Here is a 24,332-nt window from a genome sequence, read left to right on the forward strand (position 1 = left end):
GATAATTGGCCTTTTCCTTCATGTCATTACATGGTCTGCTCATATGCAAAGGCAATAGGAAAACAACACAGGATTGCTGGACTCACAAAAAACTACTCCCCTTAAGCAGGCAGACCTCAGCCGAAGTTTGTGGATCTGAAAGTAGGTGCCCTCATGTCGTGAGACGATAAGTCACAAGCTGCTAATAAGTGATAAGTTTAACTATACTAAAACAAAAATAAAATGATGCAACATTCTGTAGCGTTTACACTGTATGATCATCACTGAACGATGACCCATCCTGTCTATTGGGAATCAGTTAGTGTTATTACAAAGGGTGACGACAACCTCCCCGACTTGCTGGTGGGCTTATTATTAGGCTATGCACACACATTTTTCATACCCACAAACTTTTAATTTCAATTATAGTAAAGATCCCAGTTTCCATGGAGACCAGAAGAGTCCTGACTAATTTTGGGGGAATATGTAGAAAATGACTCACAAGATATCTATGAATTTTCCACTTGATTAAATAGTGTAGTCATCAGAAATCAGAATAAATATTTCATTCAGTGTAAACCTATAGCTTCAGGGAAGATTTGGGAGATGTTCTTGGTATGTTTTCTTTATTTTCGAGTCGAACCTTTTGGGAATCAAAGAGGAACAGACGAATATTTTTGATATCAACTTACTCGGGGATGACGGCATTAGATTGTGGGTGGGGAAGCGGGTGGAGCGAGAAGAGCCTATAAGTACCAAAGCAGTTTAATGGTCTGCTGTTGTCATCTGAGACAGCACATGTATATTCCTGAGTGCCATTGTTCATAATCATAATAATAACAGCGAATCATTTGCATTGTTTCTCTGCAGCTCTCACTGTCTCAGCTGGCAGCTACTTTACGCTACCCGACCATCAGCCACTCCAGCTCCGCGTTGCCGTGGCAACAGTCGTTTCCTTCTCTGCTCCATCCTTCCCCGTTGGCATCAGCCCACCAGCTGTCACATGTCGTAAGATTTCCACCCCCGTATGCTCACAGAAAAACACACACACACACACACACACACACACACAGTCTGTGTACACATGTACATTCTGAGGAAACTACACATGTGTTAGGTAAAAGTGTGTCGTTTATGCATTTACACATGAGGTATAGATTCAAACACTGCAACACTAAAACACATAACATGGTACATAATCCTTTACACAGCAGAGAATATGCAGAGTCATTCCCTAGAGTTCAAAAACCCACTCACCTTTTGAACACTTTGCTCCTGGCCTCATGGAGAAATGCACGCAAACCCACCCAATCACACACACATCCACGCACACAAAAACACACATATACAGTAATAGAGTAAACATACATACACAAACATTACAAAAACAGTCTTGTGCTCAAAAATGCACATTTTGAGGCAAATGCACAAGCGTTTGGTAAAAGCGAAGTGTGAATTTATTTACACACAAGGTTCACATTCAAACACTGCAACACTTAAACACATAACATGGTACATAAGCAGAGGATATGCAGAGTCAATTGCACGCACGCACGCACGCACACACACACACACACACACACACACACACACATCCAAAGTGAACTTCTGCTCTTCACACTCTTTGTTTTTTGAGCCTCTAAATCTGCTGGAGGTGCTGGAGCTGCTCCTTTTCATCTGTATAATCAAAAGAAACATTTTTCTTTGACTTGGCTTTTCAAATCTTCCTACAAAGGGGACTTCAATTTTCCTAACGTAACCTGTATGCTGCACAACGTTATGTTTTGCCTTCTGGTAAAATATGTTTAATCTGCCTGGTTCAGGACTACTTTTATTAATGATTTACCTTTTGTTTTTTTACATTCTGCCCTCTTTGAAAGTTTTGCGGTCTTAGAGCAGGTCACAGCAGTTTTTTGCAGACTTGGTTACGATCATAGAATCATTTTCCAAACATTTGAAAATACGTTATGCAATTTATGTTATGTATTCTATAACTACCAAACAAAATATAGCACTCAAAGCAGGTCAGCCATAATGCAAACAGTTCTTATCAAGTCATATGTGACCTCTGTATAATTGAAACCTTGGATATCCCAGTGAAGCAGAATAGTGGTAATGTAAATAGTGGTGGGTTTTGCTTGCTCCTCTGCTTTCATCCAGGAAATAGCAGAAAGCTATACTGCGCTGATTTAATAACTCTGGTGAATATTTCCTGAAATGTGAGGGTAACCCCCCCCCAAGCTGAAGGTGTAGGCAGAATCATTTTGTCTTTGAAAGCTGCCTTGTCTTTGCTAATTTAGACAGTTTTCACCCACAAAGATGCTTATATTTGAGAATCCGCACACTGTACAGTGAAAATTGTGGTAAAACCTCACAGAATGGAGTGGAAATCATAATACTATAATCCTGGGATTAACCCTGAATCTTTTTATGCTTATCAAGGTCAGTTTGGGCCTTGGTATATGATATGCAATATGTCTCTTTGATGTAAAAAAATAAATAAAAAGACATCACAACAATATTGCTTATGTTTGAGCAGTATAAGGATTTGCGTGACTGCTTGTAAACAGTTTCATTTCAGTCACACGCTAAAGCATTAGATTGTGATATAACATGATCTTAACGGTACAGGAGACATTTGTTACCCTTGTTTAAGCCCCTTTTCACACAAAGTGGTTTTGCTGGAAATGTGTTAATGCTGCAGCCAAAGTTTAGCATGTCATTTACCCATTTTGCTAAACTGAAATGCCCGTGGGTGAAGTACAGTATATTGGTTATATACTCATCACATCAACTCTCTGCATTCACTGGGCATCTTGTAATAGAGAGGTCCTAAGAAATTAATTGTTGCCATGGATATAACTAATTTTAAGATCTTGACCCTGTGATCAATCTCTTAAGTGTTTTCTGAAAGCAATTCAAAGGGGCAATTTCTTTGCAAATGTAGGCCTCTCTAGTGGATCCTTCCATTATTGGGGTTGTTACACAAATGTGTACACGCATGGAGTAAACAAAGGGCGCTTATGGTTGTTGAAGCCACTACATTAGATTCAACTTTAGTGTAACAGTTCAGCTACAGGAATACTATGAAATGCAGTACACTAAATGGTTTATATGTTGTATGATATATACAGTGCTGGCGATGGGTTCCAAGTAGCATCTTTAGGATAGGCTATGACTTGGATGACTGAGAACCTCCGCACACATTTGATGATGATAGTTTCGACACATTTGGTAAATGATCCACACAATGTAAAACTGAAAGTAAACACAGCTTTAGCTTATTCACCTCAAAACCCCACCAGACACCTTTTATATGCTACTTTGAAGGTGTTTTATGTCTGAAGTTTTTCTGCTGTGTATGCAGGTCTGAGTTGTGGCAGCAGCAGGCTTTGCAAACTAGGTCAGACAGATTTTTCCTGAGATACTTCCACCAGCTCTGCCTGTGGTACCCCAAGGTGTTCCCAAGCCAAATGGGATATACTTATTTGTGTGGAATTCTTTCATCTTTATCAGTTTCCCAAATCACCCGCAGTGGCACCTTTCTACCTCAGTCATTCTCTCTGTGTCCCAGTCTCTCCGAGTCTTTAAGGCTGAACCGAGACGCCCTGTCATGGAATCTCCTTTCAGTATTTTGTAACTGCGGTTCTAATTCTTTTGGTGGTTACCTAAAACTCATGACCACAGCAGGGACAGGAATGTAGATTGACTAGTAAACTGAGAGCTTTGCCATCGTTCTCAGCTTGCTCTACACCATGACAGTCTGGTCTGTACCCGGAGTGTACTCCTTCCAAGTCAGCAGAATGATTGCTTGAGGCCCCGTGATGAACTGGGACTTGGGACAGCTCTCTGCACTCTGGACTTCACAGGTCTACGAGTGTGGGGATGTCAGGACATGTGAATTCGGTCTATTACATTCTATTTATAGACTTTTTAAGCAATAGATAAAATACCTTCATAGTCCAGTAGTCAAACATATAATGTGGAGCATTCCATGCTGGCGTGGCCTTTTATATTGCTTGTGGCCTCACTGTTTGTTATCGTAGAGGATTGTGGGTGCACTTTCAGAGCTGTGTTTGTCGGTCCACCTTTTTGTACACTGAAGAGCAGCTAAGAATGACTTTAACTGTGACTTATATTGCCAGAGAAATCCAGAAAAAAGGATCAGTCTGGAGGTAACGATAAAGTCAAAAGCACAACATGGCTAAAAAAAGGCACATTTAAATTTGATTCTAAAAGACTCACTAGGTTATGCAAAAATGTTTTATATACTGTAGTGTATATGTACTGTACGATACCTATACTTGTCAAAAGTTAGGAACATCCTGTATTTTAGTATTTATAGTTACACTTCAAGCAAGATTATTTCTTTTTTCCTTGAAATATGACACAGGTTGATGTGAAAAGTTCTAAATTGTGATTTGATTATGTTGATTTTGTAAAACTGTGGCCTTTGAGCCATCTATGTTAATTGTGTTAAGTATATATAGTCTGTAATGATGAGTTAAATAATAACATTCTTTCCAGTAATTTTATAGTTAATCTGTGGTGACATAGTGTGTTATTTTATAATGGGGAAACACATTTTGCTATTATTCGGCTACATGCCACTTTGTACAAATCTTTTTATCCCTTTTGCTGGGGAAAGGGCTGGAAATGCTGAGCTATTTTGCCATAGCAACAATTTAGCGCAAATTAGTTAACAGCTTACTCACTTGAAGATGAAATATTTTTGGATAATTCATCCTCCTTCAAATACTATAATAAGTTCTAAATAGCCTTAGGGATTATAAACCAACAGCTCACAGCTTAAATCAGCATATTACCAGAATTAAAGTAAGATGCTATGAGTGTAACGGTGGCATTGTTTGAGTAGGAAAGAGTCACAAAATGTACTAACTCAATGATTATACCTAGAGAGCGGTGTGTAGGTTTGTAGGTTGGTGGACAAATGTTTTTGTCTACCAATGAGCTAGCGGAAATTATTGATGAATTCTTCATTTCTCTTTGCATGTTCAGTCACAGCATAACGTTATCACTATGAGCCCTTTAATATGATGAGGTTTTTCATTCTTGACAGTGGCCGTTATTATATTGCAGACTTTTTGATCAAAGGAGGAACATTGATAGGTATGTTTTAGCCATGTAGCAGCATGACTTTTGTTGAGGTGACATTATTTTCAGCCTGTTTGATGGGAAGCTCGTGTATGGCCACTGATAGGCCAACTGAACCATGCACCTATATCAAAGACTAGAAAAAGGAAGAATAAAACTTTCCTGTAATGTGGCATCATTAGCACTCCTTGGCTAATTATCTCTGCTATAATATCCCTCCAGCTGAGTCAGTGACAATGAAAAGGGGATTCATGTTTACCACAAAAAATGTAAGAATGTTGAATGAATTCCTGGGCTCTAACTCTTCTTTAGACTTTATAAAGACTATAAAAGTAAGATTCAGCTCTTATCTCAATCTAAAACATGTACTGTATGTACTGTACATCATTATCAGATTAGCTTTGGTACTGACAAGTACCCAGTAGAAGACTCAGATTGGGATTGGGGTCAAAAAATAAAAGATTATAATAATGTAATATACCTACACATAATGTAGGTATATTCATCCAACGCTAAATACTGAGTATTGAGTTTGTGTACTTCTGACACCTATGCACATCTCTTTTGCTGTGTAGCTGCAGACTGCTTAGAGCGGCCATGCTGACCCTTTCCACTACGACATTATTAAGACCACCAGTGTTACTGTAGTGTTGTGCCTGGTCAGGGTACAATATTTTTAATATTAGATAGAAATTGAATGAGAGAGTTTAAAAAGTTTTGAAAGTTGGGCTTTTGCAGTTAATCCTGTGTTTGATATAAACTTGCATTCTATGTCACAAAGGTTAATATCTGAGCTGATGTATCTCCCTACAATCTATCTTAAAACATTGTTCTCTTCAATAGCTTGAGAAATTGCATTGGCACACCTTACCACTTTCTCCTGGTGATATATTGTCTTCTTGTCAAGTTTATTTATGGGGTATTTTAACTAACAGGTGTGTTATAGAGGAGAGGTCTTTGCAGAAAACAAAGGACACGAAAGCAGTTAAAATCTAGCGCAGTCAAACACTGGCAATAAAACAGTACAAGACAAAAGCAGCATGCAGAGCGTGAACCTTACATCCGAGAAGACAGGTATCAGATATTAAAATTCAAACCTATACACTGTAAATAATGAAAAGGTTACCTTCTACAGCTTTGAACACTTAAATCCTGATAAATGATAAATAATACAAAGACAGTCCAGTGCTGAAGAGAACACACTGAGTGGAGAGTGTTGGTGGTTAAACTTGGGTTTGTATGTGGATGGACAAGGCTGTTTATTGCCTTGTAACTGACAGATGGGCCTTCAGAATCAATGCAGGCAATTACAAGGACTGACTACACCTAAGACAAAGAGGATAAGGTCCTAATGTCTTTTGTGGCATAGGGGTGCTGTGTATTGAAGACATGTATTTCTACTGTAGGTGTTGGGTTGGAGCAGCCAGATCATTAGGCCATTTTGGGAATCAGTTCTGACACTAGCGCTCTGCTATGGTGCTTTCATCCAAGCCTCAGTAACATAAATCTCCTCTCTGTATCTGTGCTTCCAGCTAGCTATACAGTATTCTCATTCATATCCCGCTTATGATTATAAACGATAATAAATAACTTGGTGGATAGTAGATTCATTGCATCTTCTAATAGATAAATCAATGCAACAGGGTTGTAAAGTAAGAAGTAAGAAATATATTCAACATCTGCATTGGGGCGAAGCTGCTTAAAACGTGTTGTGGCCACCAGTGGTAGAACTGCTGAGGGAAATTATAAACCGTTTTTAATATAAAATTATTTGTATTGACTTACATCAAGGGCTCAATCTTTAGGATATAAAAAACATTTAAGTTCAGCTTCACCTGTAGACACCTTCACTTGAGTTTTCTGGCCTCCTAATAATATGCACCCTGAGCGCAATTGAAATCCACTCTATAGTGAAAAATACATTTTGTTTTATCCACTTTATGCTAATCCTCTTCTCAATTGGTATCATTACATTTTGTTCTAGGCCTCTTCAGCTGTCAGCAGCATCGCCCACCTGGAGGTGGACCTCCAGCAGGAAGGGAATGTGTCACTTTCAGCCCAGAATGAAGGAGAACAACTTAAAGAGCTGCCGTTCACTCCTGTCCATGCCCCTGTCATTACTCTGGGGACAAATGTGTCAAGGTGAGTTCTTTGGGCTTTGTTCTATGTTGTCTCTGTCAAATGTGGGTATTGATCCATTTTCGAAAGTCAAATTTTTGGTTCTGTTGAACCCTTCTGTATGAAAGGGTGTTGAAAAATCTAAAGTATATAGAAGATCATACAACCCAATTGTGTTTTGGTTGTTTTTTTTTTGTGTGTGTGGGTGGGGAATAACTTTACTTTTACTTTATTATGCAAGCATAAATTAGTTGTAAGTGGATGGCAGCGTTAATGACAGATATTAGGCATTGTGTCCTTAAATATTTAATTTAATGGTATCCTTTTACTCATGTTCTGGGGGAAAGTCTTTTTCTATTTTGCGGCTGGTTAATTATAAAAACTGGTTTTTAATACAGGATCTGGAACCACTAAAAACATTTTCATCTTTGACACAAAAAACTGAACCTGTATGAGAAGCAAAGGATATTCAACTGCTTGCGCTTATATGTTGGGGTTGGCACCAGCTGCGTAATATGGCTTGCAATAAAAAGGCCAGCTGTTGTGAAACTGTAACCACTGGCCAGTGTAATGAAAGATACACATGAAGTGTATTCTTAGGTGAATATTGACTGGAGTGTAATTGAATTGTGGGTAAAAAAAAAACAAAAAAAACTTGTTCTCATGTATGAAGTAATCGCCTGTAAATACAATTCAGCTTTTCTTTATCTCCTACTATTATGCTGCTGTATTAAGGTTTTAGTGTCGTTGCTTCTCTTTGCAACACACATAAGTGTTACTCATAGGAGACATTATTGAATAAAGTCTCATTGAACATCGTTTTAGCGTGTTACTGTTTAATCTAGCTCAGTATCTCAGCGTAAACACTAGTGGAGTCCTTCATTAGTGTAACAGTTGACTGTCTTGCTATCTACAGAGGGGTATTGATGGTGTCCTTAATTGGCAACATGTGTGCAGTGGGCAGTATAGCAACATGTCAGCTCAGAGCCAATCGTTTTGCTACCCTTTACATTCCAATTTGGGTGAAGTCGCAGCGCAGTTTGTTACATCTCTTATGAAATCTAGTAATAAGGGAGAAGTTTTTGATGGTACAGAAGCCAGTGAAATTAATTCACTGTTCGCAGTGCTGCTAATAATAGAAATTGTTGAGGGAATCGTAACGGCAGCAGTAATGGAGCCAGGTCTGTTGAGGTGGTACATGGAATGAGAGAATACACCCTGCAAATAATGGGCACAGTAACTCAGAAACAAGGCATCGCATTAGTACAGAGCTGTCTGTAAATAAGCAGCTGTCATCAAAACAGTTTCCCAGAGTTTGGATCCAAACATGATGCTGTTCAGTTCATTGGCCTGAAACATCTCTGCCTCCTTTCATGGAGCCAAAACCTCTTGTTGACTGAGTTCAGTGTGAAATGACTCACTTCTTTGAGAAGTAAAGTGAAGTCTAAGGGAGTTTAATTGAAGTTGCTGTGCATATCTGATCTTTTGAAATAAAAATAATGGCTTGAATATTAATTCACTGGGGCTAAATTAGGATATATCTGAGCTTGGAAATGTATGAATATGACACAGCCTGAGAGACAAACCCACAGTTGTTTTCTTAATTACTTTGATCAGAATTAATTCTTGCACAGATTTGATGCTGTGGGCTTGATTGTTTACCAACTGGACAATAGCAGTGTTACTGTAATAAGCCCAAACATTTTCATTCACTTTACTGTGCTTACACGTTAGCCAGCCATCTGTGCACTGTATTTATCATACCCCGAGTGTTTGGTGTCAGCGTTGAAAGTATAAGTTATGAATGTTACCACAGTTGTGGAAAAACAGGTGGCCACTATGATTAGAGATAACTGCCAATTATGCTAGAAAATCCTCAGGGAGCACTTTGGCACCCATTCTCTTTCCCCTGCAAGCGTTCCTTCGGTGCCGCTGTTTTAGAGATATTGCTGACATCCACATGCTGTCTAATCATTGTTGTGCCTCATTTTTTGTAAAGATCAGCCAAACGCTGAAATTCAGGTTCAGTTTAACACGATGAAGTGAGTAAATTGAAGTTAGCTCCCAAAAGATAAACATCTTGAATCAGAATGGAAACCGATTCAAGATAAACAGAGCATGGAGCTCAAATGATGAAACAGCACAGTGTTCCATTCAGATCCAAACATTTTTTCTGCCTCATTTACAGCCACAAATTACCCAAGTGAGGCCATTGCAGCAGGGATTAAGCACGTTACCTCCTGCTGCTCATAAAGCATCAGGATCAGCATTCACTAAAGTCTTTTCAGCTTGGGGAATGATCGATGTGAACTCATGAATCTGGAACTTTACTTTAATTTAGCCTTTCTCCTGTAGTTCCCGCTCAGTCAGCTCCAGGAGAACACTGGCACAACTCTACTCCGCTGGCTTTCCTAACATCGTGGACCGTAGTGGCCAGGTGGCAGATGTTCTGGACCCCACAGAGCCTGTCCTGTTTGATCCCCAATGTGAGGAGGCTGATGCTCTACAGGGAAACCATCTTGTGTTCCAGTTTCTGGCATTTACCAGGTGAGGCTTCAATTTTAGATGACATGCGGCTGTTACTGTTGACTGATAGCAGGAGCTCCATGTATTGGCTGCTGTCATGAAGATCAGTATAGATTTAGCCTGCGACTACACATGTGCAGTAGTGAAAATATAATTATTTCTTTTTCCAAAAATGTCACTGTTGTTGTGTTGTTGTCATTGATTTAACAGCAGTTTATCAACATTTCACTGTACACACATATATACACACATTAATATACACACATATATATATATACACACACACACATATATATATATATATATATATATATATATATATATATATATATATATATATATATATATATATATATATATATATATATATATATAATATGCATTCTGCGCCTGCTTTGTGGTTTCTCTTTTTTCTTCTTGAGCTGCAGCCAAAATTTCGATGCATTTCTACCCTGCATGAAATCTTGCCACTCATCTACTCACACATAAACTACGTTGCTACATGCAGTGTGCGCGCACACACAAGTCTAGAATTACACAATCACATTTCCCGTCAGTGGCCTATCACCAACAACCCGGAGCCAGCATCCCCTCTGTCAGAGGCTGACAGTGGAGGGAGTTGCTGAAGGGTGGGCACAAACACACCAGCCTTTGTGTCCTTCTATCTTGTCATCAGCACTGTCAGCATTTTGATAAACCCAACTCACATATGTCTTGTTTGACATAGACTCACCACCATGCTGCCTTGTACACAGTAAGAGGTTTGCCTCAGTGTTCTTCAAAATTTAGAAACAAAGAAATTATTGAAAATTATTGAATTCCTGGAAACAGATAGAGTATATGATATTTAACAATTCTATTTAATCATGTTAGATACATAGCTGCAAAATCTTAACTTTTTTTGTGAAATTTGCAGTTTTACTGTAAAAACTACCACACTCCTGATATAGATCTGATGCCTTTATGTTGCGAGGTTAGCAGAGACTCCTCACAGCCACCCTTAAAAGCAGCAAGCAGGAGGAAAGTCGTGGTTGAGGACAGAGAAGTGTCAGGAAAGAGTCACATTATGACTAAGGAGTAACAGCAACCACTTGAAATTTTGTTACAGACAGAAAGACATTCACACAATTATTGGGGCAGCAGCTCTGTTTTGTCAGCTACTGTAATTGTGGTTAATAATGTGCATGTTGCAGTAAAAAGTCAGGTTTTTTTTTTATGTATAGAAAATCAGACGCAGCAAACTGTTGTTACATTTGTTGTATAAATTACAGCCAAAGTAAGAAGTGTGGCATCACTACACTGACATCACAAAAAAGGATGATCAGATGATCAAAATCTGAGGTTACAAAAACTCGTTTAGAGGGGCTATTGCAGGCATATTGTAAGTTATTACATATTTTTCCTCCTCTAGGTTGAGCAGTGTTCACCCAGCACAGAGTCACTGTCCTGTTTTTTCCTAACAGGCTGGCAATTGTATCACTTCCTTTCTGCAGGCCTGTTGGAAGGAAGCTTGGTAGAAATAAACCTTATTATATCGTACGATTACAGCAGCAATTTTTAAAAGCCCTTGGGTAAATCGAAACACTATAACATTATCAGTTGGAGATGGTGAAAACAGTATTATTATATAAAAAGGAAGAATTCTTACTTTAATTTCTTTGTTGTGAAGGTACAGTATGAAAGCTTGATTGATTCCTCTGCTTCATTTTTAAAGCTACCATAACACATTCCGGAGTGCGACCTGAAACCACACGCTCGATCATAAATCGCGCGTCTCTGTGGCTCACTGTGGAGTCGGGTGGGGGTTACCTCATAATTATGACAAACAGGTATGGCAGGCAGGGGTTTCAGCAGTGGCGGCAGTAGCACTTAGACAAGCAGGGAGCCTGTGGATAGGTATTGTAATTTCTACCTCTCACCCGGGCGCCGTAATTATCAATCTCGTCTGTTTACAGAATGAATATTAATGCTGGCTCCTCTGTGAAGATGGAGCACGGCAGCATCTTTAACTGTGGAACATCAGAGCGTCTGACTGACTGAGAGGTTACACAACACGCTCATTAGATTCCTCTCTAAAATCTCTAGTTCTGATAGCCACCTGTGGTCACTTGGACCCTCCCAGGACGTCCTGCTCATTTTCAGATTCCTCATTATTGTATACCTGATGACTGATGCCTAACCTAGTCATAAAACAGAGACTGTAACAAGATCACCTGGAAAATTGTGCATTATTTAATGTGTTTGGTGTTAAGATTGAGTGCTTTGGGACACACTGGGAATTTTATAGGTATTTGTGTGAAAAGGAATACACCACACCATCAGCCTGTGTTTTACAAAGATTTTCTCTCTATGGGAGTCCTAGTAAACGAAAAAAAAATGTCATAACTAAAAAAATATATATAAATATACAGTATACTGGCAAGATCTACTGTGTTCCACAAGTTTTTAAGATGAAACCAAACAACCAACAACCAACTTAGCTGTCAAACATGTAATACTGACTTGATACCTTCTCAGAGAGCAGTCCACATTGCAGGTGCATCTACAGTATAAATTTACTTCTTAATTATCATTTGGAATATTTAGTTTTTAACTTTTAAGTAGCTAAACCTGAAGAGTATGAAATTACCAGCTCTGTTGGGCATAAAAAAAGTGCATATTTTATTTATTTGTCCCTGGAATTAATTGTCTGAAGTAAATCATCACCTAAAATATGATTTATTTTCCCAGGTTTAATTTAATTTAATTACATTTTTAACTATATATTTTTTAATAAACATACCGTACAATAGAATGTAATAAACATACCTCCTCATATAAACTGACAATCAGTGTTTAAATGATAACTTTTAGGGTAATCAATCACATTTTTTTACAGGTACAGTAGCATTGTGTTCATTTTAAATATATATTGATATTGAAATGCAATGCAACATTCTGATAATCATGTACTTATGGATTTTGACAGAGTACCTGGGGCAGGCATTGGCCCTGATTGGCCTGACAATGTCTACTTCACCTTCCAGTTTTATCGCTTCCCGCCAGTCACATCGCAGCAGCTCAAACTACTGACCAGTGACAAGGTTCAACAAAAAACTAGTGATCCTCTTCCCTGTGTCCTGGCCTCCATCAACAACGATGGCACTGTCAACTCCGGTAAGGATCCACTGCTGCAAGAAAATAATTCTGTTTCTTTCCTCAGTGAAATGGAGAGTCATGTTTTACCAATGCAGATATTTATGATAAATTAGGCTGTTATTCCAATTGGGATGCACTTTGAGCATGTTACAGTATTTAAAGCAAACCATAAGCTTCATCATCATTTATTTTTTATGCCGTTCTTTTATACAATGGATTTCATCCATGTGACAACGAAACAAAACTGCAGTTAACAAAGTGCAACATGAATTATGTTTCAAATCTGTGGTTTTCCAGGAACTGGATAAATTTGTGCTTTTGGTGCATTCGTGTCCATGTTATATTCTGGGAAACTTGGAAAATGCCCGCACTTTTTTGTAAGTCACTGCCACTGATTACGGCCAGTGTCACTATTGTGTGTTTGTTAATGATTCCGAGCTAGGAAATATTTGACTGCTCTCCAGGTTAACTTCAATCAGTGCCTACAAACTGCAAGCTAGTTCTGTGATGCTCCATGATCTTCTCTGATGCTGAGGCACTTCTCTTTCATTCAGCTGAGCAAGTGCTGATTGATGTCAAGTCTATTCTTGTAGCAACTAATGAAATGGAAGAGATATTACAGCTTCTGACAGAGCGTGATATTGAACACACAAACAATCCCCCCCCACACACACACACTCCCACCGCACCCTTTTCATGCACCTACCCATACTCTTCATTCCCCAGACACATACTCCAGTCTAACTCCGTCGATATTTCTCTGTCGGTCTATGTGTCTCTCTCAGTCTATATCATCCAGAGTGCACTTCAGCAGAACCCTCCTACATTCTGACAGATCCTTCCATTTACTATCGCTAGGAAGCCTTTCCACCTTTTTGCTAACAAACTGCTGAACTTCTTATCTGAAGGATTGGGCTTTACATATATCACTTACATTTGAGTGCAAAACTTCACATCCCTTCACTCCTAGATGGCCAAAAGAGTAAAAGAGAATTTTTTTCATCATTATAATATGTAATGCACATTTAGTTAGTATGTTCATTCATCATCGGAACTAACAACACGGGTCAAGGAAAGGAAGACAAAAAGAAGTAGTAGTATTAAAATGCTGAAAGTTAAATCAAATATCAAAAGTCTTTTTCAATTCTAACCAAAGGTTTTTAATGATATTTAAATCTGGAGTCTTGAAAGTTCATTGTAAAACATTCATCTTATTCCTTTTAAACCATTCCTGAGCTTGTGCTTCCTACCATTGTTTCATTGAAAGATCGATGTTCTCTTTAGTTTTAAAATTTTGTACTGAATGTCAATTGAAAAAACATTCTCTTTCCCTCTTTTTGACATTTCAACACAAGGTGGTGCAAACGTTTTCATTCAACTGTAACATTTAATGCAGTTTGCATCTTATCTTAGTATTTAGCCAGGTAATTGTTTGCTGGGTTTTAAAAACCTTGCTCTTTTGTTTTCTGCAACTTAATGTACCGAACCACAATCCCCCCCCCCCCCCCCCCCCCTCCCCCAATAAAATACGGTTTATGTACAAATTGTAGTGTAGCTTGTGTTTTCCAAGAAACTACAAACTAATGTAATTCTAACGACGTGCTGTGGTGACATTAAATTGACTTTATGTAATGTCACTACAAGTGTAAATGAGGACGATTTGTGAACATTACAAACAAACTGCAAAGAGAGAAATCTAAAATAAACAGAAAATGAGGACTCAGTGGAGACCAAACATGAGCTAAAGACAGAGTAAATGCTGGAATTACATTTGTCAGGTGGATGGGGACATGTAACTGAGTGTTTAAAGGTGTTGTGCCATGTCTTTTATTGGGTGAAGAGCAACTGTATTGTAGTTAGCACAGAGCTATAGGTCAGGTTTGTGTTTTCAGTTGACTTTTCTTTCTCTCAAAATCATTTAAGACTGTGTAAAACTGTATAACTGCTGGAATCTCCCTTTATGGCTGTAGTCAATAATTGTTGCTACTGTACAATTTCAACATTCACAGCAGTAAACACCTACAAGAGTAGGCGTAGTTCATTGATAATTTAGACGTTGTATGTAGAGCTTGACTATGTAGAGAGTTAATTTCTCTAGGGCCAATCTTCTGTTAAAATTTTTTGCCTTTTTGTTGGTTTGCTCAGGGTCATGTTAAAGTTCTGTGACCTACAAGCAAGCAAAATGCTATTCTTATTTTGTTTATGATTTTCTTTTTCCAGTGGTTGTTCGTTTTCACAACCCCAGGCAGTTCTATCTGCTACTCCCTCCATGCTTCATTGCTAAGATGAGCTGTTGGTATCAGTGTCTATTATACTGTAAGCGAGCATGTTTCGTTTGTTTTTTTCCTCAGTTAGTACTTACCTTTTTGATGTTCTTCACTCCATATACAGTCTTGTTTTTACAGTAGGTCTCAATCTGAAAATAAGATTGCACAGCCAAGCTAGTGAATGTCAGTCATATTGTGCTATATGGTGTTTTACTTAGAGTCAGGTTGTAATAACACTTTATTTATAGATTTCCTAAGCAGAACATGACAACTCCAGCCATATATAGATGTTACTTTGTTGGATTTACTTTTACACGCACACACACACACACACACACACACACACACGCACACACACACACACACACCTACACACACAGAGAGAGGGCTCACTGGAAGCATCTCATGGTTGATTGTCTGGCCCAAGGACACTTTGACACAAGCCAGTGATCAACATGCCAACCCTGGAATTAGTGACTGACCCATTCTACCTCCGGAGCCTCAGCTGCTCCATAAGTATTGTAAAACTTACCCTGACTACTCTCAGGTCATTGTGCATGAGTGTTTGGCAGTAACCTGTGTGCACAAGGGTGAGAGATCTAGAAATGCGTTGAGAGGATATGGAATTTGAATCTGAGCTTTAAAGCAGTTATTGTGATTCAGTGTCCTGCTGGGTGGAAGTTCCAAAAAGCACTCCTTATGCTCTCATAGGTCTTCAGGTCTAGTAGAAAATGTGTTTCAATTCAATTCCAAGTCACTAAGATCAGAGTGCATGTCAAATTGTGGCTGCAAAAGAGGAACTCCCCAGATCTGATCTGTCTTCTGAATAATTTCTGGTGCAGGGTCCTTTTTACAGGCAGGAAATCTGTTTACGAAGCAGTGGTAAATGGAATGGTCTTGCCAAATCCATCTTCCTATCAACTCTGACCAGCGTCCCTGTCCCTGCTGAAGAAAAGCATCCCCACAAAATGATGCTGCCACCACTCGGTTTCACGATGGGGAATGGTGTGTTCAGGGTGATGTGCAGTGATAGGTTTCCACCACACATCGCGGTTTGCATTTTGTGTGTCTAGCGCGCGACTAATAGTTGTCCTGTGGACAAATTCTCCCACCTGAGCTGTGGATCTCTGCAGCTCCTCCAGAGTTACCATGGGCCTCTTGGCTGCTTCTCTGATTAATGCTCTCCTTGCCCTGTCAGTTTTTAAAAAAGTATTTAATGTTTTTAACGTATGTAAAAAAAAAATCAGAGCTTTTCTTCAATTTGAGGCATTTTTGTCATGGGGCTTTTTAAATTTGAGTTTTTTTTTTTATTTTCAGAGAAAATTCTTTTAATGTGAGACAATTTTTTTTGTTTTTTCTTTTTCAGATGGATTAAAAACTATGTCAGTCATGTACCTAAAAACAGAATAAAATTGAATGTGTACACTATTTAGAAGCAAATAGAAATGTATTCATTGAAACATTTATAGATTAGTACTGTAGCTGTTCCTGTGGAAAACCATTATATAAGGAAAACGTTGACCTTTTTCTGATACTGCATTGAGAAACCCTTGCATCAGTCTCTACATCTTTCAGTATACATCCTCACTGTTTCTTTGCTTGCAGCCTTTGTAGTGTTGTTGAGTGTTGTTGATCCCCAGCAGGATATTCAGCCGGCCTTGCATGCTGTGTACACACCAGGCAGGCCATCCAGGTTGTAGGGAGCCTAAGCTGGGTGCCGCTCCACATCTGTAGCCCTGGCTGCACACACACACACACACACACACACACACACACACACACACACACACACACACACCCCTGTACAACCCTTGAGCCAGATCTGTCAGCTCTTCACCGCTTGTGAGCACAAACACACAGCACATTCTCTCTCTGTCTCCCGCTGTCTCTCTGTGCTCTCATTGCCACCCATCCACTGCACACAAGCCCAGAGCATGCTGGGGGAATTAATGGTCCAAGTGGAGAGAGTTGGCGGGTGGTTGAGTAGAGAGGAGAGAGATGGGGGAGGTGAAGGAGTCGGTGTGATGATAAAAACAATTTCTGAAGCAGCACACAAATATCAAGATAGCTTTGGTCATTGTCTCTCCTCCCATCTTGAAAAGTATCAGACTGATCTTGAATGCCCTTTCAGTGAAGATCCAGCATTGTCACTGTTGTGTACTGTAGATAAAATGGAGGCTCCCTGAGTCAGCTTTAGTTAAGTTTATGTTTGATTTCCAATATATGATCAGAAAAACCGTGACACTGAGTAAATTTTACTCAGTAGCCCAAAATCTTTACTGCACCTAAGAAACATTTTAGTTTTAGTATTTCCTGGTGCTCTGGGTGCTCTTTCAGAGGTGTTTCTGTCTTGATAAGAAGAAAACAGAATGTTACCACAATATATGAACAGTTAAATTGAGTAAAGTCATGTTCCCAGAAAAATTATGTAACCAGGCGTCAGTGGACAGATTGAGAAAGATCAGTCACGGCTGAGCTGGTTCCATTTATTAATGCCCATGAGAATCCCTTGAAGTGTTTAGAAATAAATTAAAACTTTAACATCTAGAATTCTATTTTATGACATGGACACTGGCTAGAAAATGGACCCAAGTGGGAAACTTGTTCTAAAAATTGACTGAAAAGGACTTGAGTTTCTGAAGGTCTATTCAGTAAAGGAGTCAGACTTTGTAAAAGCCTGCTGAGCCCCAACCCTAACTGTAGGTATAGTAATTATAGGAATCAAAAACCTTTGTACTTGAACCCTTAGAATCACACTCACCGGTAAAAAAAAAAAAAAAGTGGCCTTCAAACATGCTGCAAGCATTAGTGTGGGAAAACTGCAAGAAATGTATGTCTGTGTGTGTGTGTGTGTGTGTGTGTTTGGGAAAAAGGAAGGAGGTTTCTATTCAGTTTATGTGTGGAGAGTCCAAGTCTTTAACACAGCAGGGCTGTCACCAAAGGTCCCTATTACTCCCCTCTTTTCCAGATGGCTGCTTCTCTGGTCATCTAACTTACTGTATGGGAATAAAAACACTATTGGGATCTTGATATACAGCTGTAGAGAGGCCATGGGGGGAGAATTCTGGGCCTCAAGTAGGCCCAAAACACATGCTCACAACTTTTAAAATACACATGTGGGACTGTTGACAGGTTGACTGCAGCTGACTGTCCATTGTAGCCACTTATAAGCTGAGGTGGCTCACTGATGGCAACAGTTTTATTTGAACTGCTTGGAAGATACATCAATATCATGTCAGAACATCGTAGAACTGTCATCAGAGAATCAAAGGGGAACTTGTTTTACATTCTCAAATTGAATCTAAGCTTTGTTTTAAATGGGTTTGACTGTTGTGTGTTTCTGCACAGGGCTGTGTAGTAGTGAGCAATAACAAATGGCTATCTTTACTATGTGAGTATCTCATGAGATGCTCAGCCATCCAATGCCATCTGTGTGTATAGAATTTACTTTAACAAAAAAGAACATTTTAGTCTGAGGGACTGAGAAGTTCACACTGTTAATAAGTTTATAAAGTGTTGATCCTGGATCTTTTCATTGAAGTCGTGACTGATCAAGAAAACACTGTTAAAGCTTTTGCAGTGTGGGTGGAGCCATTATCATATAGACTTGTGGGAACCCCAGGGTGTTGTAAAATGGCCTCATGGCTATTTTACACCCATGCAGCACAATCAGAAGATGTTGTGATGCTTGTCGTTAACGACCTAGTAGATGGCAGCTGTGTACGTTTCAGATGCATCCACTGGGGCAAGTATTCAAGACTGTACTCTGAGGTTGACCAGCCGTTACAGATATTATGACTGAGTGTTAGATTAAAGGAAAGGCTAAATAATCTGATCTTGATGACTTATTCTTTTGGATCTATTTGTGTTGTTGTTTTCACTGAAGACATAAATACTCATTTGGTTTTCAAGGTTATTCTGTTGTGTTTTTGAGTGTTACCACTCCATTGCATCACTGAAGTTTATTCTTCTTCATTGTTAAAACCCCTACACATTGTCTATGCTTTCTTCTTTCTTCTCTGTGCTGTCAGTCCCTTCTCCTTGATACGAAAGACAATCCGGACACCCCATACACATGGATGATGAAAATGGAGGGTCCGGGCTATTGGTAGGGTGAAGAGGATGAATTGGTATCAGCCCGTCGTGTTCCACCTTCATATTGGTGGGAACAATTATGAAAGACAGATAAAAGATAAATAAAGTAAAAGTTAAATTAAAGTTTAATCTAGAAAGTAATGCAGCTATGAAGTTAAAACTAACTGTGTTCATTTACAAAAATTTAACAGAGCACAGTACCTTAATTTAGTTTAATAGGTCTTAGACTTTAATGTCGTTACACGGTACAGTCCAAAACTCTTAGTTATCCATTGGTTAATAATTAGACAGTGACATTTTTTGTTGTTTTGGCTCTGTATTCCAAATTGGGTCTTATAGAATTCATTCCTCATTTTTTAAATATCATATAATCTCTCTCCTTTTCCAGGATCTCCAGGTCTACATGTGCAGTTCAGAGTAGATGACAACTTCCTGAGGCCAGGAGAGAAGCGCTGGTTCCTTCGGTATCTGGCTCTACACACCATGCACATCGACATTTGGGACAGTAACTCATTGCTCCTCATAGGTTCTACTGCCATTGAGCTTAAGGTACAAGACTGGGGTTGACATATATTTCAAATGTATGGAAATTAAAGTGATAAGAAATTAATATATATAGTAAATGTAACACATCTCACTCCAACTGACTTGTAATTTTCAGAGTTATCCCCCCCCCCCCAAAAGAAAGAAAATCTTAATCTTTGTACAAATGCATTTTCAAGTCAGGACACTCCTTCGCATACACATTAGAGTGAACTTGCTGTTGCAGAGAAAACTGATAGTGATAATAAAATGACAAATACAAAAACAATTTACTGTATTAACCAGGGGTTCTGAAAACTATATAAAAAACCAGACAGCTCAGTAATTGTTATGAATGGTTTCTGTCTGTGTCTGCTGGGAGCAGAACAAGCACAAATTATCTTATTTTGAAAAATGCATAAATGGTGGCTTTTAAAAAGTGTTCTTGTTAACGGGAAAAGGAGGAGGAGGAGAACAAAATCTTTGTTCTAGAGTGTGACTCAGACAACGCCAGTATTTCTAATTGTTGCACCCTGTGTGTTTGCTTTCAATTATTTGACCAAAGCAACCCTTCCTCCTATTTTAATTTTTAAAGAAAAGCAAATCATAGATTAAAGTCTTTTCTAAATTGGGCCTTTTCAGTTATGCTTTTTATTAATTGGACACAGGCTCTCTTGCCAGCCTTGATGTGGAATTGATTTGCTTTGCAACTTTATGAAGTTTGTAGTATTTAATTAGAAAAAAAAAATTAAAGACTCTTTTACAACAGGGCAGAGCTGTTTTGAATTCGACCTCATGCACTTACCAAGCCATAGTCGTGTTGGGCTCGTAAATCGAAACAATTAATATATAACTTTTTAATCGTTACTCTCTTTAAACTTAATATTACTTCTTTACTAATTGCACCCTGTAAAAAGTCATTTGTTACATTATCTGTTATATTAGAGTTTGGCGCCTGAAGGATGGTGAGTCACTAGTAGAAATGGACAACAGTTCATCCATGCAGCCACAAGCTTCGTTTGCTTTTTGTTGCTCGTTGTGGCCTGCTCTCAGTGGTTAAGATCCAGTTTTACGTAACGCCACAGACGGCTCGTCTTTGTTAGGGTGTGTCTCTTTTCTGCCATCTTAAAAGCTGTTTCAAGAGGTACAAGGTCATGTTTTTCTCAGTGTAGATAAACTTGGCACCACCTGCACACAGTTTATACGTTACATACTGTTCTTTCCCCCTTTGTCCCGAAACTTTATGTCTTCCGAGTAAGCTTATTTCTTATGGTGCCACTAATAGTAACTACAAATATTAAATGTCAGATTTCAAATGCGTTTTTGCAGTGATAAAAAGAAAACGAACATAACGATTTGTTTTTTAAGGGCCTAACTGTAATAATATTACTAGAATTATATTTGAATCTTTTTACTCTACTAATTACTGAATTGAATGCGCCTCATGTTCTTTTTCTCTTGTCCTGTTTTGCATCCCCAGTATATGTTGCGTCAGGGTAAATCAGCAGTGCAGGCCCTTCATGAAGTGGAGGTGCTGACCACGGATTATGTGGGAGAAGATGTCCTGCTGGCAAGTGCGGATTTGGGCCAAAGCTCATCCTCCAACCCCCTGACAGTCCACACCATTGTCAGGGGCCGGCTGCACATACGTACAGGCAACATTGGTGAGCACAGGAATTTAGTTTTTGTTTGTTTTACCCACCAAATGCAAAACATTTTAACGTTTGCTTGACCCTATTTTATATGATAATTTAATGATGCCTGAAACACATTTAAATATGTTGTGTATGTAAATGTGTTGTATTCAACCTATGTTTGGATGAATGCAAAACTAGCAGGTTAAGAAGTTACAGGTGAACGTATCATGATTATTTCAAAAGGGCCGTCCACTAAAGGCACAGTCTTTGCAGGCAAAGATGGACTTTGAAATGTGCTCATGCAACAAGAAACACAACCTAAAACTGTATTACACAAGGAGGAGGCCATACATTAGCTCCGTACAGAAATGCCGCCGAGATCTCTGGGCCCAAGTTCGGGTCAAAAACACAGTAAAACATGTTCTGTGGTCAAAAGAGTTCATGTCTCAGGTTGTTTTTGGAAAAATGCATAATGGGTTCTCTACGTTCAAAACAGCCAAAGCCAGCATCTGTGATGGCTTGGGGGTGTAACAGTGCCCACGTCATGGGTACTTCTATATGTTATAAGGTACCATCGAGACTGAGCTGTAAATTTGCATTTTAAAGAGATGTATGATGCCACCAAGGCATCAAGGTCTTTTGAGCAGGTTATTTGAGCATAACAATGCCAGGCGCCATTCTGAACATGTCACAACAGTGTGGTAATGTAGGCGCAGTGTGTGGCTTTTGTGTGTGTATTACATCAATCCAGAAAATTTATTCTAATGAATAATCTAATTTACTTAAAGGAAAATGCCTTTTACTGCTGTGCATATATATATATATAAAACACTGACTTCACTTGACTCCTCATAATAATTTTTCTAGGCAACCATACTGCAGTAGGTGTGACAAAATGACATTGTCTTACTAGTTTTATCAGAGCTTCCAAACACATCTCACGGTCTTTGTCGGTAAATGGAACTTTCTCAGGTGTGATATTACTTTGTCACACATACTGATCTCAAGGCCAAGAATAAATTTGGACTGTTGTGCAAAAATAGTCTGTATTGTTTTTAGTGTCCTGATTGTTAATGCATGTATTTGATATTGTGTATCTTGTACTACCGACAAAAGCGATAAATGAGCATATGGGTAACACACTTACATGGAGCATTTGGAGTATTATGTATTTGATAAGATTTAATTTCACCAAGAAAAGAGTTGCCTCCCTTGTGTGCCCCCACTGACACAGAAGAGGGTTGAGAGGTACTACATGGGATGATAACTGTTATGAACAGTTGGATAGTTATGTTTCCAAAACACGAAGGTAACTGCAAGTTGCATTTGTTTATCATTCAAAACCATATCCAATTTCAGTATCACCCATACTTCCTTCTACCCCAGAAATATCTACAAAGATGTTTTCTATTTAGGTCATCATACAATTGGAGTCTCAGATTATGAAGTAATGTTGTCTCTTTATTTCTATTGATATGTAGAGTTGGGAGACAACAGTGAATCCCCTTGGCTCCTGCTGCTGATGAAACTTTCCATTTTCTGGAGCTGTGCAGGCAAAACACTGTGCCAAAGCAAAATATCTTGATGTGATAGTTCCACTTCGACTAGTACCTGAACACTTCTTCCTCATCCCATGCACATATCCATTTTGGGCTTAGTCTGCCCCCCTACGGTATGATGGCAACTGACGATAGCTTCTTTGCCATTAATCAGCTCTTAAAACGATATTCCCTCTCATAAACAATGCCTCATTCTCTGGGCCACAGAAACTATGTTGAGAGCCATTGTTGGAGCTAAATATGCCAGCACTTTCTCATTCCGCTTATCACTCAAAGCAGGTTGAGAGCACAGTGGGTTATTGGGTGTGCTGGGGATAGAGGGGGGAGAGTTGTGTCTGGCATGTAAATTCCAATCAAGGCACAGATATCCATCAGGCGCACTGGCCGACAGTCCAAATCAATTTGGAGAGGGAGGACTCTCAAGCACTTTTCTTTGTTTCTCCTTCCATCTGTCGCTGCCTCTCTCACATTTACACTTCTCTCTTCACTCTTGATCACTGTCTTCCTATTTCCCCCGTTCATCCGTTTACCTCTTACCCTTCCATCACATACTCTTTCTCCCACGCTCTATCTGACTGTGTGTTTACTGTTCTCAGCAACCCTGTATCCACTGGTTTTCTTTTACTTTCTCTGTCTGTCATGAAGCCATAATGAGTCAGCACTCTTATCTCGTTAGTGGTAGAGGATGTGAGGCGCTATCATTAATGCTTACTGTGGGGGTGTGGGGTGCAGAGTGCGACAATGCGACAGATGGTGTATTTGCTGTATTAAGACTTTGACAGAGATTTGATAGGAAAGACACACACACTTGCACACAGAAGCACATGTGCATCTCGAATCACTCACACATGCCAGAAAGACATGTACTCAGGCAAGCACACAGACATATAGACAGGCAGGTTTGGTAGAGCGCGAACAGGTTGTGCGATGAGGCAGGATGGCAGAAGCGAGAGGCGGACAGGTAGAGTATATCATTGATATGTGAGAACCCTGTAACTCAGATTTTCATGATTTTCAAGTTCAATAGAAGGATTAAGTGGCTTCTGTATGGATTGGAAAAATTATACCTCTAAATCCTTACTGGATGGAATCAAAAATGCAAAAAAGGAAAAGCCCACTGGACAGGCTGAAAGACATGCTTTGTTTTTGGATTGAAAAAATTACAACTCCTGTATTTCTGCTTGAGAGGTAAAGGATTTCACAGGTCGATAGTTAACACAGAATGTAAAAGACAGCAATAATAAGAACGGGTTTAAAAACAGTCTTTTTCCACTGAGCATTCCATTTTGGAGGATTTTGAGATTTGGGTGCTAATTTGTTATCATACATGTATGTTTTTTATTTAAAAAGATATCTTTCATAATTTTCTAAATTAA

The 24,332-nt window shown here is 39.0% G+C and overlaps 1 protein-coding gene across 3 annotated transcripts in view; it reads left to right on the forward strand.

The window, feature by feature from the left end:
• Positions 1–24,332, forward strand: part of nphp4 (nephronophthisis 4) — a 138,237-nt gene that overhangs the window by 83,793 nt on the left and 30,112 nt on the right. For 2 of the 3 annotated variants that reach the window (XM_067525908.1, XM_067525905.1), the window contains 6 exons: positions 850–987; positions 7,079–7,236; positions 9,568–9,759; positions 12,707–12,894; positions 19,627–19,787; positions 21,241–21,424. In XM_067525908.1, the coding sequence (XP_067382009.1) occupies positions 850–987; positions 7,079–7,236; positions 9,568–9,759; positions 12,707–12,894; positions 19,627–19,787; positions 21,241–21,424 (1,021 nt within the window). The remainder of the gene's footprint in view (positions 1–849; positions 988–7,078; positions 7,237–9,567; positions 9,760–12,706; positions 12,895–19,626; positions 19,788–21,240; positions 21,425–24,332) is intronic. The other variant, XM_067525907.1, reaches the window with a different exon arrangement.

Source organism: Channa argus, chromosome 13, assembly GCF_033026475.1.
Source record: "Channa argus isolate prfri chromosome 13, Channa argus male v1.0, whole genome shotgun sequence".
Taxonomy (NCBI): Eukaryota; Metazoa; Chordata; class Actinopteri; order Anabantiformes; family Channidae; genus Channa; species Channa argus.